General features: G+C 41.7%; 1 protein-coding gene across 1 annotated transcript in view; it reads right to left on the bottom strand.

Annotated features, from left to right (window-relative positions):
- Positions 1 to 1,455: 1,455 nt before the first annotated feature.
- The window catches only part of si:ch73-138n13.1 (titin homolog), a 30,274-nt gene continuing 18,488 nt past the window's right edge, over positions 1,456 to 13,241 (bottom strand). The window contains exons 8-14 of the mRNA XM_050051140.1: positions 8,204 to 8,319; positions 5,041 to 5,206; positions 4,681 to 4,837; positions 4,332 to 4,465; positions 3,395 to 3,537; positions 3,205 to 3,292; positions 1,456 to 3,099 (exon numbers count right to left, since the gene is read on the bottom strand). Coding sequence (XP_049907097.1) covers positions 3,217 to 3,292; positions 3,395 to 3,537; positions 4,332 to 4,465; positions 4,681 to 4,837; positions 5,041 to 5,206; positions 8,204 to 8,319 — 792 coding nt within the window. The 3' untranslated portion in view covers positions 1,456 to 3,099; positions 3,205 to 3,216. The remainder of the gene's footprint in view (positions 3,100 to 3,204; positions 3,293 to 3,394; positions 3,538 to 4,331; positions 4,466 to 4,680; positions 4,838 to 5,040; positions 5,207 to 8,203; positions 8,320 to 13,241) is intronic.

Raw genomic sequence — 13,241 nt, 5'->3', positions numbered from 1 at the left:
CGCTGCCCTGCCTGTCCGCCTGGCTGCCAGTGAGCACTGTGTGCGGGCACAGGGAGAGAGAGCCAAGAGGATTCAGCAAACAGCTCCGCTCAGCACAAACACACACAAACATACACACACTCTGGGACTACACCCAGTGTCAACCACACTAAACTTCCTCTCATTTTCCTCTGAAATTTGGGTGTGAATGAATGAATGAATAAATGAATGATCGAATACTTCCATTTAAGGGGTTAGACTGTGGAAGCCAAACAGCAGTCCCATTAAATTATCTTACCAAACCATGTCAGTATTCAGGATGTCTACAGATATCAGACACTTAAATGTAATGCTTTTTAAGACATTTTTTGAACAACTTGTAATACCAACTTCTGGACCAATAATCTTTTTGTTATTCAAGCAATGCAGTTAAGTATAAAGGTAAGTATATAGGTGGTCCAGTGGAAGGTTTTAAGTAGGAATATGGTTATTAGAGTGAGTTAGGTTACCCTATGTTTTGCCAACAGGTAAATGCAAGTGCAAAAGTAAAACTAGAAATACTGCCTTGTGTTTGTATTCTGAAATTTTGTCAAAATTAGTGTATGAATTCTTGAGTTATGGTCAAAAACATGTTTTGTGAGGTTACAATGACCTTGACCTTCAACCACCAAATTGAAATCAGTTAATCCCTGAGGCAAAGTGAACATTTGTGTCAAATTTGAGGAAATTCCCTCAAGGCCCTCTTGAGATATCCTGTTCATGAGCATGACACAAATGCAAGGTCACAGTGACCTTTACATTTAACCAAAAAAATCCTAATCACTTTATCGCTAGGTCCAGGTGAATGTTTGTGTCAAATTTGAAAAATTCCCTCAAGGTGTTTTTGAGATACTGCGTTCACAAGAATGAGACAGATGAGGTTACAGTGACCTTTGAACTCTGATGACCAAATCTCATAAATTCAATGTTGACTCCGGGTGGACATTTGTGCCAAATTTGAGCAAATTCCTTAAAGGGATTCTTGAGATTTCAAATTCAAAAGAATAGGACAGATGGACGGACAGAACATCCTTTAGTATTAGATCCAGTGGAAGGTTTAAAGATTTGTAATATCAGACATATGAACTTTCACACCAAAGAGCTTGACTTATTTTGACAAAAAGAAATCAAAAGATGGATAAATTAAATTAGATAAAATTCAAACTTAAGACTATTTAATAACTTTCAAGGCCAAATAATTATAGAATTGAATTTGAAACATTTCAAGACTTTTTGAGGACCTGCAAACATTGTTCTTATTCACAGACCTTGATTGACTAAATGTGACTTACATAGTTTGATAAAAATAGTTAGCCCCATTAAGCCTAATTAAGACTTTTAAAGGAGTGCACATAGCAATCCCCAAACACAGAAATACCCATGGAATTTTTAATGTTCACAGGGTTAAATTAGAATCACCAGACCGAGATGTGTAGCTCAAGTCAAGTAAATTTTATTAAGAATGTATTCACTTTAGGACACTGGCCAGTACAACACAGTGCAATATACATCTTTACTTTCGAATGAAAAAAGGACAAAGGAGGACATAAAAAATAAACCCTTAACTTTCATGACAAAGTAAAACGTCATGTACATAGAAACCAGGGACAATCACTCCGAAGATTCGATCGACACATTCACTTGCATTGCATTAGCACTCCAACAATACAGGAGATGAGACATGTCCAACAAGACGGGGGCAGAGGTCAGTGCTGTAGTGCATCAAGTGACAAAGTGCTTTATAGGAGCGCAGTGTGGTTGGGTGGATGGCAAACATGAGGAAGATTAGAGTGAAGTTGGAAAGCAGGTGCAAATGTTCAATTTTATTTGGAGTAACAGAGGGTGGAGTCATTCACACAATGTGGTGAACAAACATCCCTCCACTGGAGTAGTGTGAGCCAACAACCCGACACTCTGCACCAGTCAGTTTAAGCAACGCCTGGTTTGACAGCAAAGATTGTGCATGCACATTACTGGGGACACAAATTGAGGGAAATTGCACATTCGTTGGAAAAAAAAAAAGTGGAGTGTGTGAGGGCTACAAGGTTAAAGTATGGCTTATAATGAATGCTTACAGCTACAGTTGTTCAGTCTGTTAAAGGAGGGAAGACAGGCTGATTAGTGTTTTTTAAAAAAGATCAAAGAGTGTATTTGTGCTGATAAGGAGTGTGCATGATTGACAGGTGCAAAGTCACTTGGCCAAAAGTCCCCTGTCCCTCTTCCACAAAGACAAAAAAGATACTTAGACAAAAACATATATACACTATGCAACAACTGTGACACTGTTAGGGTCGCGGAGTGTAACAAAGTCTATTGTAGTGATGCAGCTTAATGTTTTCAAAACTAGCTCTCTGTCTCTGTTAAATCAACAATAATACAAATATAACATCTCCTGATTACAATTACTAACATGATATACACTCTGGCTGGCAATCAAGTCAGCAGTGATTTGTTCTCTATGTTAAAGAAGGAAAATCATTAGTGTCTGAAATGTTATCCTATGGCAATGCTTGTGTGACTCCCATCAGCAGCCTCCACTGACCAATATCATGTCCAACGCAGACAGGGCCACCTTGTACATATTAGTCGAGTAAGGAAACTAAATACAAACATCTCGAAGAGGATTGGCTGGATTGTCCTCCAGCATGTGATGAAGCACGTCCAGGATAAAGAGGCGTCGTGGTCCCACAAGTTAACCATTTCCTGAAATGCGGCCTGACAGGAAATAATTATCAATAATCGCCCCCCTCTCCCTTTTCCCCCTCAACTTCACCTGGTCCCCATTAAAATGTTCGTGTAAGTGCCTCCTGGTGCAGGAGAGTTTCGACAGGTTCAAGCATGAAATGGATAAAGCAGAGCAGCCTGGTGTTTTTATTCCTCCTTGCTTGTTTTTTCTTTTTCCATAGGACAGAGACTCTCCGTAAAAAAAAAGGCACCATGCACATTTATGAACCCAGATGAGAAGAGAACAAAAAAACAGAGAAAAAAAAACAAACATCAGCAGCTGTAGATTCACCTCTCCTCCTCTCTGGGTCGATCGTTAAGGCTTCTGTTTCATATAGATTCATCTGTTAAGGCAACCTGGGAGGGAGCATGAGAGGGTAACAGGTGTCACAAGTGGAAATAATTGTTTTTGATGATTAATACACAGTGAAAGATAAAGAGAACTTTCAAAAACTGTCTCACCTCATTATTTACTTAGCTCTCATTTTCATACTGACTCAAGCGCTTCTTGGACTTCAGCTCTTTCAACCACTGGGGTGAGTCCTCCTCGCTACACAGATAAGACACGGACAGCAAAGTTAATGCAGGGAATAAAAGCTAAACAAGTTCCAGTCCCTAAAGTAAATAAGTTCTCTGTAACTTTTGGAGTTACCCATTCTCTTTCCCGCCAGGTGGGGGCAGTACACGTGCTGCCCTGGCAAGGAAGGGGGACTTGGGAGAGCGAGAAAGCTGGGAGGGAGAGGAAGAAGCTCCATCGATTTGATTGTCAGAGTCACCCCTCTTCTTCAGCTGGGCCTGACAACGGAAATGGGACACATTTAAGAACTAAAAATACATGACCAGAGAGGGCAAAACAATAAATACTGATAAGTAACATACAGCATTAGAGAGGACTGGTTCACATGCACCTCTGTAGGGCTTTTCCAATGGCTCTTATGGCTGTGATGAGTCAAACCATGCCACACTGATATGGATTTCTATCAACAGTTTAAATGCCCCATGTTGTGCAGAGTCTTGGCTGAGATGGGCCATCTCCAGAGTCTGGCCAACAGCACATGACAGATAGGTGTTGTTGTTATTCAGGGACGATTTAGCGACGTGTTAAAATAGCCTCCAATTCCATTGCCGGTAGATCCCAAGCAAAATTGTGACAACAGTCTGAACATCCATGATGATATGTAGCTGGCTACAAACAACCACTACACAGTGCAACTGACTGTTTCAACTGCATTGCCAGGCAACAGCTTGGGTCCATGTTCACTTCCTAACAGCTGATGTCATTCACATGGGATATGTCAGAAATTCCACACTTACATACTATTTAGTAGGCTAAAACAGTGTGTAAGATTTTTTAGTACGTCCAAAACCCTATTATAAAACTAATAGTATTTGAACTACATACTATATCTTTTGAAATATTACAGTGCGCAAACACTGGACACTATGCTGGCATAAATATACCACAATGCAATGCAGTTGAGGACAATGTTCATAGCGTACACCTTAACACCAGCCCAGCCAAGCAAGCACACGTGTACGGAAAAGGGCTAATGGTGAATACATCTGACAAATGCACAAGTGAGGCTCACCTTTAAAGCTGAAGGGTCCATCCCAGGGAACAGGGCGATCCTCTGTGGCTGAGAGGAAAGAGCAGGGCTGGAGTCAGCTCCTCTGGCCTGCTCCTCTGAGTCCGAGTCAGCGTCCTTACTCTCAACCTTTGCCTCTGTCATAGGGAGAACACATATTATTGTCGTATGTGTGCGTACAGTATAGTCCATTAAAAAACGTAGTCCTCCATTTCTAAGAGATTAAAAGTGCATTTGGACAATACCATCAGACTTATGGGTGCATCATTTTCACATACACCTGTTTAGAGTATACTGAGGAATAAAACCTTTTCAAGATTTTAGCTCATCCTGTTTGGTGTCAAGTGCTAACCTGTGGAGTCTCTGTAACGCCAGTCCTCAGTGGTTTCTTCCTCTCTCTGTGGAGCACTCTGTCTGGCAGCTCTGGAGGGCCGTGTCCGTGGTGCTCGTTTCTTCCCCAGCTGGGCTCTGGAGCGAAGAGCACTAGTGTCTAACAGAGTGACAGGGACCTGGACATCCACACACAAAAAATACATCAGCCACCCCGTAAACATATCGGTATAATCAAGGGCACAATTATTGATCAGTTTTTGCTGATACAAATGAGAACATCTTAATTAACCAGCATCGGACATGAGAGACTAATAATGCCACATGTGGTAATATGCTCCATCAAAAGAAGTGAGCTGTGGCTAACTCAGATTGCTCTTACATCAGGGAAAGGGAGTGGCTGGCTCTCAGATGAGGATGAAGGAAGGAGGCTGTTCACAGTGTCAGTATCAAACTGTGAGGCAGGATCTTCAGGTGTGTGTGCGGGAGTGGGCTTCCTTGGTGAAGGGCTGAGATTGCTCTCTGAACTAGGAGTGGCAGGAGTGAGGCTGAAATAAGGAAAAAGAAAACAGAAAAAGTAAGGAAACACCTCTGAAAACAACTGTGTGGTTGCTGTAACCACAGTTACAATCAAACAGAGTCTGAGTCATATCTTTTCCTTTGTTGACTCGACTGTGGGAAGCCGTGATTTAGCAGACGCACCTAAAAATGAACTGCAAGCCTAAACAGAAGATATTCATATGAAAATATAGATGTGATAGAATACAATACTCCTTTTTTTTGCAATTCTGAATTGAAATATTAGCCATTGTTATCAGTACTGGTTAATGTTGTGATATTATTTTCTGACCACAGGAGGTCAGTGACAGATTGCAATCGGAGGAGCAATCTGTCTGTGTTACAGGGTAGTGCTGGAGTAATTTTAACTTTTTATAATTATTATTCCCCCAGAGCTACAAAAAACGACAAATGTTATCAACAATTGTTTATCCTGCCACAACAATGGCTTTCTGTGGCACAGCTGTGGCTACACAGGTAAACAACACTTGTTAGCAGGACTGATTCATGTTTGGATTTAGTCTTTTCAGGGGATTGTTTCAAATTAGGGATGCACCGAAATGAAAATTTGTGGCCGAAGCCGAATAATATTAAATGCTTGGCCGAATACCGAGTACCGAATATTATTGTTTAGTTTTTCATTAGTTTTTGCAGATGAACCCCCTCCAGATTAGTGTTGTCAGGGTACCAATATTGGGACCCACTGTACGATACCAATAAAAATATCATGGTTCTGAGTAGTATCACGATACCACAGCGAAAATGAGGCAGATGTGCCTTTTGTCATTTATGAAAAGATAAATCACTTTTCTATAATACATCAATGATATTTCAATGGAATAAATTACTTACTGACTTATTCATACTTCAAAAACAGCATCAATCAGTGATTAACATAGGGATCAAAATAAAATAAATTAATAAAATAAGAATCAACCAGCCACCCTCCTCCCCTGACAGTCCCTTCATAAGTAAAGAACAGTCCCTAAAGTGCGGTGAGGTTTGTGGGCCGTAAAAGGCTCGTTTCTCCTCTGACACGTCACATACCTGTGTTCGGCTGGCTCGGCTGTTCAGGTACTTTTGGGCAGTCATGACGCCAAGAAGAGGATATTATTGAAGCCGACTCCTCCGTCGCCGGTAAGCCAATGGCCACCGTATTTGACAGGAATACATTACTGTCTGTGTCTGTGACCCCCGTTCAACCCACAATCGGTGGGATTCGCCATTCGTTCCTGCTGGTGGTTGAAATCTGTAGGCTGCTCGCAAAGCGTGCTGAATGATTTAAGCCTATTTTGCTCGCTCAAAACTATTTTTAGTCGCAAATGCGAGTACGGTGACGGGTGGATCGCCACACTGCCGACATTTTACTCCGCCGGTCACAGCACACTGTTTGATTGCGTTATCAAAACACGCCGCTATTATTCGGCCTTGCTTTTAACTTATTCTACCGAATACCGAATGTGTGTTTTTTTTGCAATATTCGGCCGAATATATTCGGTTACCGAATATTCGGTGCATTCCTATTTCAAATCATGAACAGATAAAATGAAATTGTACACAGTTCTTTATCAGAGGATCCACAACAACGGGAGATTGTCAGAATCTCAAATCTGATCTCTAATGACTTATACTGCTCTGACAATTACTTTTAAAGGAGGTACGTCACTCATAGACAGATGTACAATAAAGGCAGAAACACATCCATCTTGCTAGTTTCCTTAAACTTGCAAAGCACACGTCCACACCACAGCATTACATCCATGATACAGAGATATTTTTATGCCTATATCTATGTCTATATCTNAGGAGGTACGTCACTCATAGACAGATGTACAATAAAGGCAGAAACACATCCATCTTGCTAGTTTCCTTAAAACTTGCAAAGCACATGTCCACACCACAGCATTACATCCATGATACAGAGATATTTTTATGCCTATATCTATATCTATCTATTAAAAATGGTATGAAACATCTGTTAAACTCTCCTGTTATCAGGTATCTGATTCAAAGTAAAAAAAAAAAGATCAAAATTATATAGGCTATAAGAACTTAAACATCACACATTTGACTTATTCTGCCTTTTTAAGCCAACAAAAGCTAATGATAGGTTTAAGTGAATTCTTTTAGTGGTACAAGCCTACAGTCAAGTTTTAATTAAGTCCAGTTTAATCCAACTGTTATAAACCAGGGTTGGGTGGATCTTTGTCATTTTATTTGGTAGTTTAATGGTATGCCTCCATAGACCAAGCAAGAGCCACTACTAGGCTTGCCGCAGACAGAAACAGCGGGGAAAACAGCATGTAGTACATGGTGCTACAGCATATGGTGATTGATGGAACAGTGGAAGGACAAACCCAGACGGTTTTGAGTTTTATTTTGTTTCTCTCGAGTTTGAGTGAAGTGTGTTTTACAATGAGCTAACAGCACAGTGAAACTAGTCTTAGTTTAGTGGAAGAAAGAAACTTGAATTCAGAAGGTGTATGGCTGTATTTTTCTCTTTAATAAGGATATCAGGTATAACAAGTGAGTTTATCTTGTTTATTTATTAGACTTAAAAAGCTTTGTGGCAAACTTGCTGCTTGAACACATCTCACAGTTGAACCTATGGGGGAACTACTACACAAATCACTTTTTGTTGTCATTGATTATTCTGCATATACAGTATATTACCTTTTCAACTTTGACCTAAGCGTGAATTGTTGTCTGCCTCCATGTGTCGGCCCTGTGACAGTCTGGCGACAGCCTGTACCCCCCCCCCCCCCCCCCCAACCCTGGACTCTCAACAGGACAAGCACTTACGGATAATGACTGAATGAATGAACTCTGACCTAATGCACTTGCCATAGTTGCGTTTGCATGCCTTTGTACAATGCAATGGACAACTTTTATTGTTTAGGAAAATTGACTTGTGTTGTGTACTTGTAAACACACAGTACACAAAAAACCCCACATTCCATGTGACATCATGACAACAGTATGTTTACCTGTCATCGGTGCGCAGTCCTGTCTCCCAGGTTCCATACTGACTGTCAGTGTCACGGGCCGGTGTTCCAGAGTCCTTCCCCTCCTCGTCACCACTGCCACTTTGCTTCTGCTGCACCTGGGAGCAGGAGGGAGAGAGCAATCATTAATGAATGAGGAGGAATCAAGTTGGATCTGAGTTACATAACAGACCAGCATGAGAGACACCAGTAGCAGCTCTCACTTGACACTTGACATGCAAACCCTACTTAAGTTTGGTAAATATTTGTTAACAGTCTTTTCAGATTTTTTTGTTTCGCTAAGCCAAGCTAGTACAGTAGTGAGGAGCCAACGGTCTTGCTAACAGAGCTGCTTCCTGTCAAGCTTGAGCAGCCAGCAGTGGTACAGTTATGAAAAGGTGAAAGGATGAGTTAATGGAGACAGGACCAGAGCGGGGACAAAAACAGAGAAGAGTGGTGGGTGATTGAGTGTGTGTTTGCTGTCTACTGAACCATGCCTCTTTTAATGAGGCTGGTACAGAGGACATACTGTCTCAAAAGCACACAGGACTCACAGAGGCACGCCTGCACATGAACCGATAACCCTGGCCTATATAGGGAAAAACAATAGAAAATCCTTCTGTCCTCAGATGTTGCCCGAGGGGTGGACAGAGAAATGTGATACACCTGGCTCTGTAATTGCCCAGGTTCCTAGACTATGAGAGCAGTTCTCTAGTGATGTTTATATGAGCAGTGACAGTGGATCAGAGTTCTCATTCTTAGAGCGTCATGAATGCCATCCTTGTTTTCTTTGCGTATGTGAGAGCAGAGGTACAAGAGTACTTCAAAAAGGGCAAAGAGAGACAATAAGATAAAAAGAACATTCGAGGTAGAATGTGACTGTGATACGTTCTGATTGAGGGAGCGTAACACAGCTAAGAACAGTGAGAAAAAAAAGAACAGCAGCGCAGGACGTCATTCATCAGCTATGCCTTTCCTGACAGGAAAACAAAAAGAAAACAAAGAATAGTGAGAACGGCGTTCAACACTTTCCCTGCATCTGAGAAAGCACTTGTTCTCATGTTCATCCTCTTCTCAAGGATTTTCAGCACTCACACTTTTCAAGTTGACATCACAGGGTCGCGCCACTTACCCTTAAATAAACGCACTTCAGAGTCCTGCTCCCGCTGACAATGAACAAAACCTCTGGGCCAAATCAGACTGTAGGCTGGACATGCAGACACACTAAGCACATACTCCACTTATCTAGTGATCTTTGGGTCAGTGAAATGCTAATTTAGCTAGATGAGTAGGTCTCCCTCAAAGAATAGGCTATGAAGAGAAATGTACGATAGTGAGTCTGAACTATAGAAACATCAGTGTGCGATTTATTCACTTCTATATCAACAGAAACACTATAGATCGATAACACATGGATTTTCTAAAGGCCCTGATAGACAAAGCTGATGGGGTGCCATCAGACAATGTTGGGCTGTTGGTGAGTGTCTGTCGTTCTGCAGTGTGTCCCGCACCATTGGCCCTCCTTGACCCCCATTTTTTGGGGCCACTTTAGAATGTTAAATCAGCAACGGCAGAGCCCATTGGTGAATGAAATCATTGGAAGTTCAGTTCAGCGCATAAGAGAAACAGCTCAAGATGTAGTGAGATCAAAACAAACTTGTTACACGAGGAAAGATTATTTTTCTTTAGCCACTGAGCAGTTCAAAAGAAATAGTTTGTAATTCTTTGTGTTATTGTTTGCTGGTACATAATAAATATGCTTTGTTCCTTCAACATTGAATTGTGTTGTTAATATGCTAACTGGCTAACTAGCGTCAAGACGGTCTTCCGATTTCCCTTTTTTAATGACTCCCGCTGTCTGCTGGTGTGGTGAGTTATTTCCTCTCACGCAGGTGCAAAACGTGCGTGCTGGTTAGCCATCAGCCATAGTGTCTGCGGTGTGTTCATGTGCAATTTTTGGCCGAGACTCAGGCGACATGAGGCGCAAATCAGTCGGCTTTGGTCCCTGCTAGTTCTTTGATGTTGGTTTGGTGTGTCTGGGCCTCAGGGGCACTGTATGCTTGAGAAGATCTAGTTATTGTGACATATAGTCAGAGGGCAAAAATGTTTATAGCTGTTCCAAGCAGCCACAGGTGAAAAACTGGATAAGCTTTCAGGCACCAATAGTGATTTCCACTGTTCACACATGCACTACATTAAGGAACATTTCCATATTGCACCTTTTCACACAGGCCATTAACAAGGCTGGAATAGATGGGGCATGAGACAGTCCAGCAGATGGCATTAATGCAAAACTCATCGATCCAAACTGCTATAAAACTCAACAGAGGACGACAATGGGGCAGGGCAGGATGTACGTGTACGCGGCAGAAGATGTCTCTAGTTATTTTCAGGAACATGGCAAGGAGCTGTTTTCATCCATTGCCAGTGTTCTTGTAATCTACTATTCAACAAGTTTGCAAGACAAGTAATGCTTTTTTGCAAGCACTGACGTAAATACTATACCGTAAACAAAGTGCGGATTCAAATACCTCATTAGTGGAGTCTTATGATTGTTTTGCTCACCCTTAGTGAAAGCACCTTTCGTCAGAAAAACGTAACCCTTTAAATGCTTGTGCCTGCAATGTTGCTGCTTTCATTCACAACAGTCATAAAAGAATTTTCCCATAAATGTAACTAGGTCTTCTGGTAGGAAATTGGTGGTACAGATTTCCCTGAATATTGATCTCTACTCCCATTCACACTTAACCCCATGCAAGAGATGTTCCTAACCACTTCAGGGATAGACTGCATGTAAAAGAGGGGCTTCAGTGAGGTGACGACACTTCCCAATCGGTTATGTGGATACTGGTGCACATTTCCAAACTGTCTCTCCTGAAAGACATTCATAGTGTTGCTTTTGGTTGTACATCCAAAAAGTGACAGGAATAGTTCAAAACCTGCCAACTTTCTCACCGCCACATACTTTGATGATTTTAGAAAGAAATTTAAGCAGCCCCAATCAATTGTGAGGAGATGTGTGTTTAATGGGGATTTCAGATATTGTTTGTTTGACCATATAACAAACACTTCAGTTAAAGCATATTGGCCCATTAACAGTGTCTGAAAACACCTTTCTGACAGCAGAATCAGGAGGGCTACTGCAGACATTTTTTTGTATTTTTCAGAAACAGACAATCATGCCCATTTAATTAAGAAACTAACCAGGTGTGCAGAGGTAAGAAAATGGGCAGGTTTTGAATTCCTCTCCCAGTTCCAGCTGGAGATCTTGCTATTATGTCATCCAACTCTCTTCTACCTGTCACTATAAACTGCTATGATGGTTGTCAAAATGCCAAGAAATCGTAAAACCAGGTCTCGTAAATTCTGGTGATAAAAAATCCTATCCTATGTGTGAGTGTGTGTTACTCAACATAAACACACCCAGAACACACCCTCCCCTGATCAGCGTAGAGGGCAAACATTGCCTTTGCTGGAACATGTTGAGGAGAGGTGCCTTTACACTGCAGCTAAAAAGACATGACTTATAGCAGGCTGCTCAAAGCAGAAGTTGTAAAGCCTTTTAGAGGCTCTTTCATAATCTCTCAGCATATATTATTCAGTAAAATAGGGGCTTTTCACAGCCTCAGTACTGAACCTTAACTGGACTCTTTCTACGTTCTCTTTTGGTGCAGTCTGCATTAATCTACAGACAATGACAGGTTAGACAGGTTTATTGGCCTAACAATAAAAAAAACCAACAACATTTTTTAAGCTCTGAGATCAGTTCACTTGCTCTGCTGAATGGACACTCACAGGTGTGGGCCGTTCTATCAACTACAAACATGGAGCATATAGTTGGTTCAGCAAGGAGGCCGACTGAACCAACAGGTCCAGTAGCAATGATTTATAGCCGTCAGGCGGAAGGCTTTTCCTTAATAACATTAGCAATAGCCAGCTTCGCAGAGACAGGAAGGGTGTGTCGGGGGAAACAACATAACAAAGAGCGGATGAATGGAAGGATGAAGGAGAGAAAGGGCTGATCACTATATGTGGCTGACTGACAATCTGAGGAGGAAGGGGCTGGGACGAGGCCTTGGAAACTACCACTTGATAACACACTGTTCGTCGGGTGCCACATATAACCCGACAACACACTCACACAGGATGGAGAAACAGTGGTCTGTGGGTTGCTCCAACCTCAACAGTGAAATGGAAAGTGAATAATTGCATTGCTGTTCTTTGAAAAGGGAAGGGCTCTGCTGTAAAGCACCTAGCAGATGGTCTTACATCAGAGCGAAGAACACAAAGTGAGTAGCTACTGTAGATATAATAAGTGTGTTTACATGAACACAGCATCTAAAACACAAGCTTATGACCCACTTAACAGCATTGTCAAAGAATGTGTGTGCAATTTGGGATCCTGATCAGTGCTGCAGTCTTTACAGTGTGTGCTATCTTCAAATCAGACGTTGTAAACCACAGTAATCTCTGTTAAGGTATTCACATAACTCAGTACTGCAGCCAACATCAACAGACAGCTGGCATGGCTGTGCCGTGGCTCATGATTGTGGTATGAGCTTATCCAGGTTATTGTAAATGGGATCTGACGTGAGCATCTCCATTAACAGCTATAAAAACACATTCAACCACAACGTTATAGTTGCAGTCACCACTCCCACATTCTCCCCACATCTGCTCTTATCAATCCAGCTAAGGTGGAGTGGGAAAATATGCTCTACGTGCACTCATGCACACAGCAGTAATCAATATCAATATCCTACAGATATTCAAAACAACTGCTCCCACGAGCTCTAATCTCATGTCAACAAATGGACATTCTAGCCGCATGTCTGAGGGCTTACATTGAGATGAAGTCTGCTAAGGCAAACCCAACAGTACTGTGTTACCCTTTCATTACATAAGTGGTTCCTACAGACTCAGGGCTCAATGCTGTACAAAGCGTCTCCTAAGAACAGAGGGAAAGAATGTAAAAACCTGACTTGGCTTAGGAATTTCACTCCGAGAGCACTGGACCTGACTTAAAGGATTATTCTCATTG

This window comes from Epinephelus moara, chromosome 8 (genome assembly GCF_006386435.1).
Source record: "Epinephelus moara isolate mb chromosome 8, YSFRI_EMoa_1.0, whole genome shotgun sequence".
NCBI lineage: Eukaryota > Metazoa > Chordata > Actinopteri > Perciformes > Serranidae > Epinephelus > Epinephelus moara.
The sequence above is the reverse complement of the archived record's forward strand: the minus strand, read 5'-3'. Positions and strand labels throughout refer to the sequence as shown.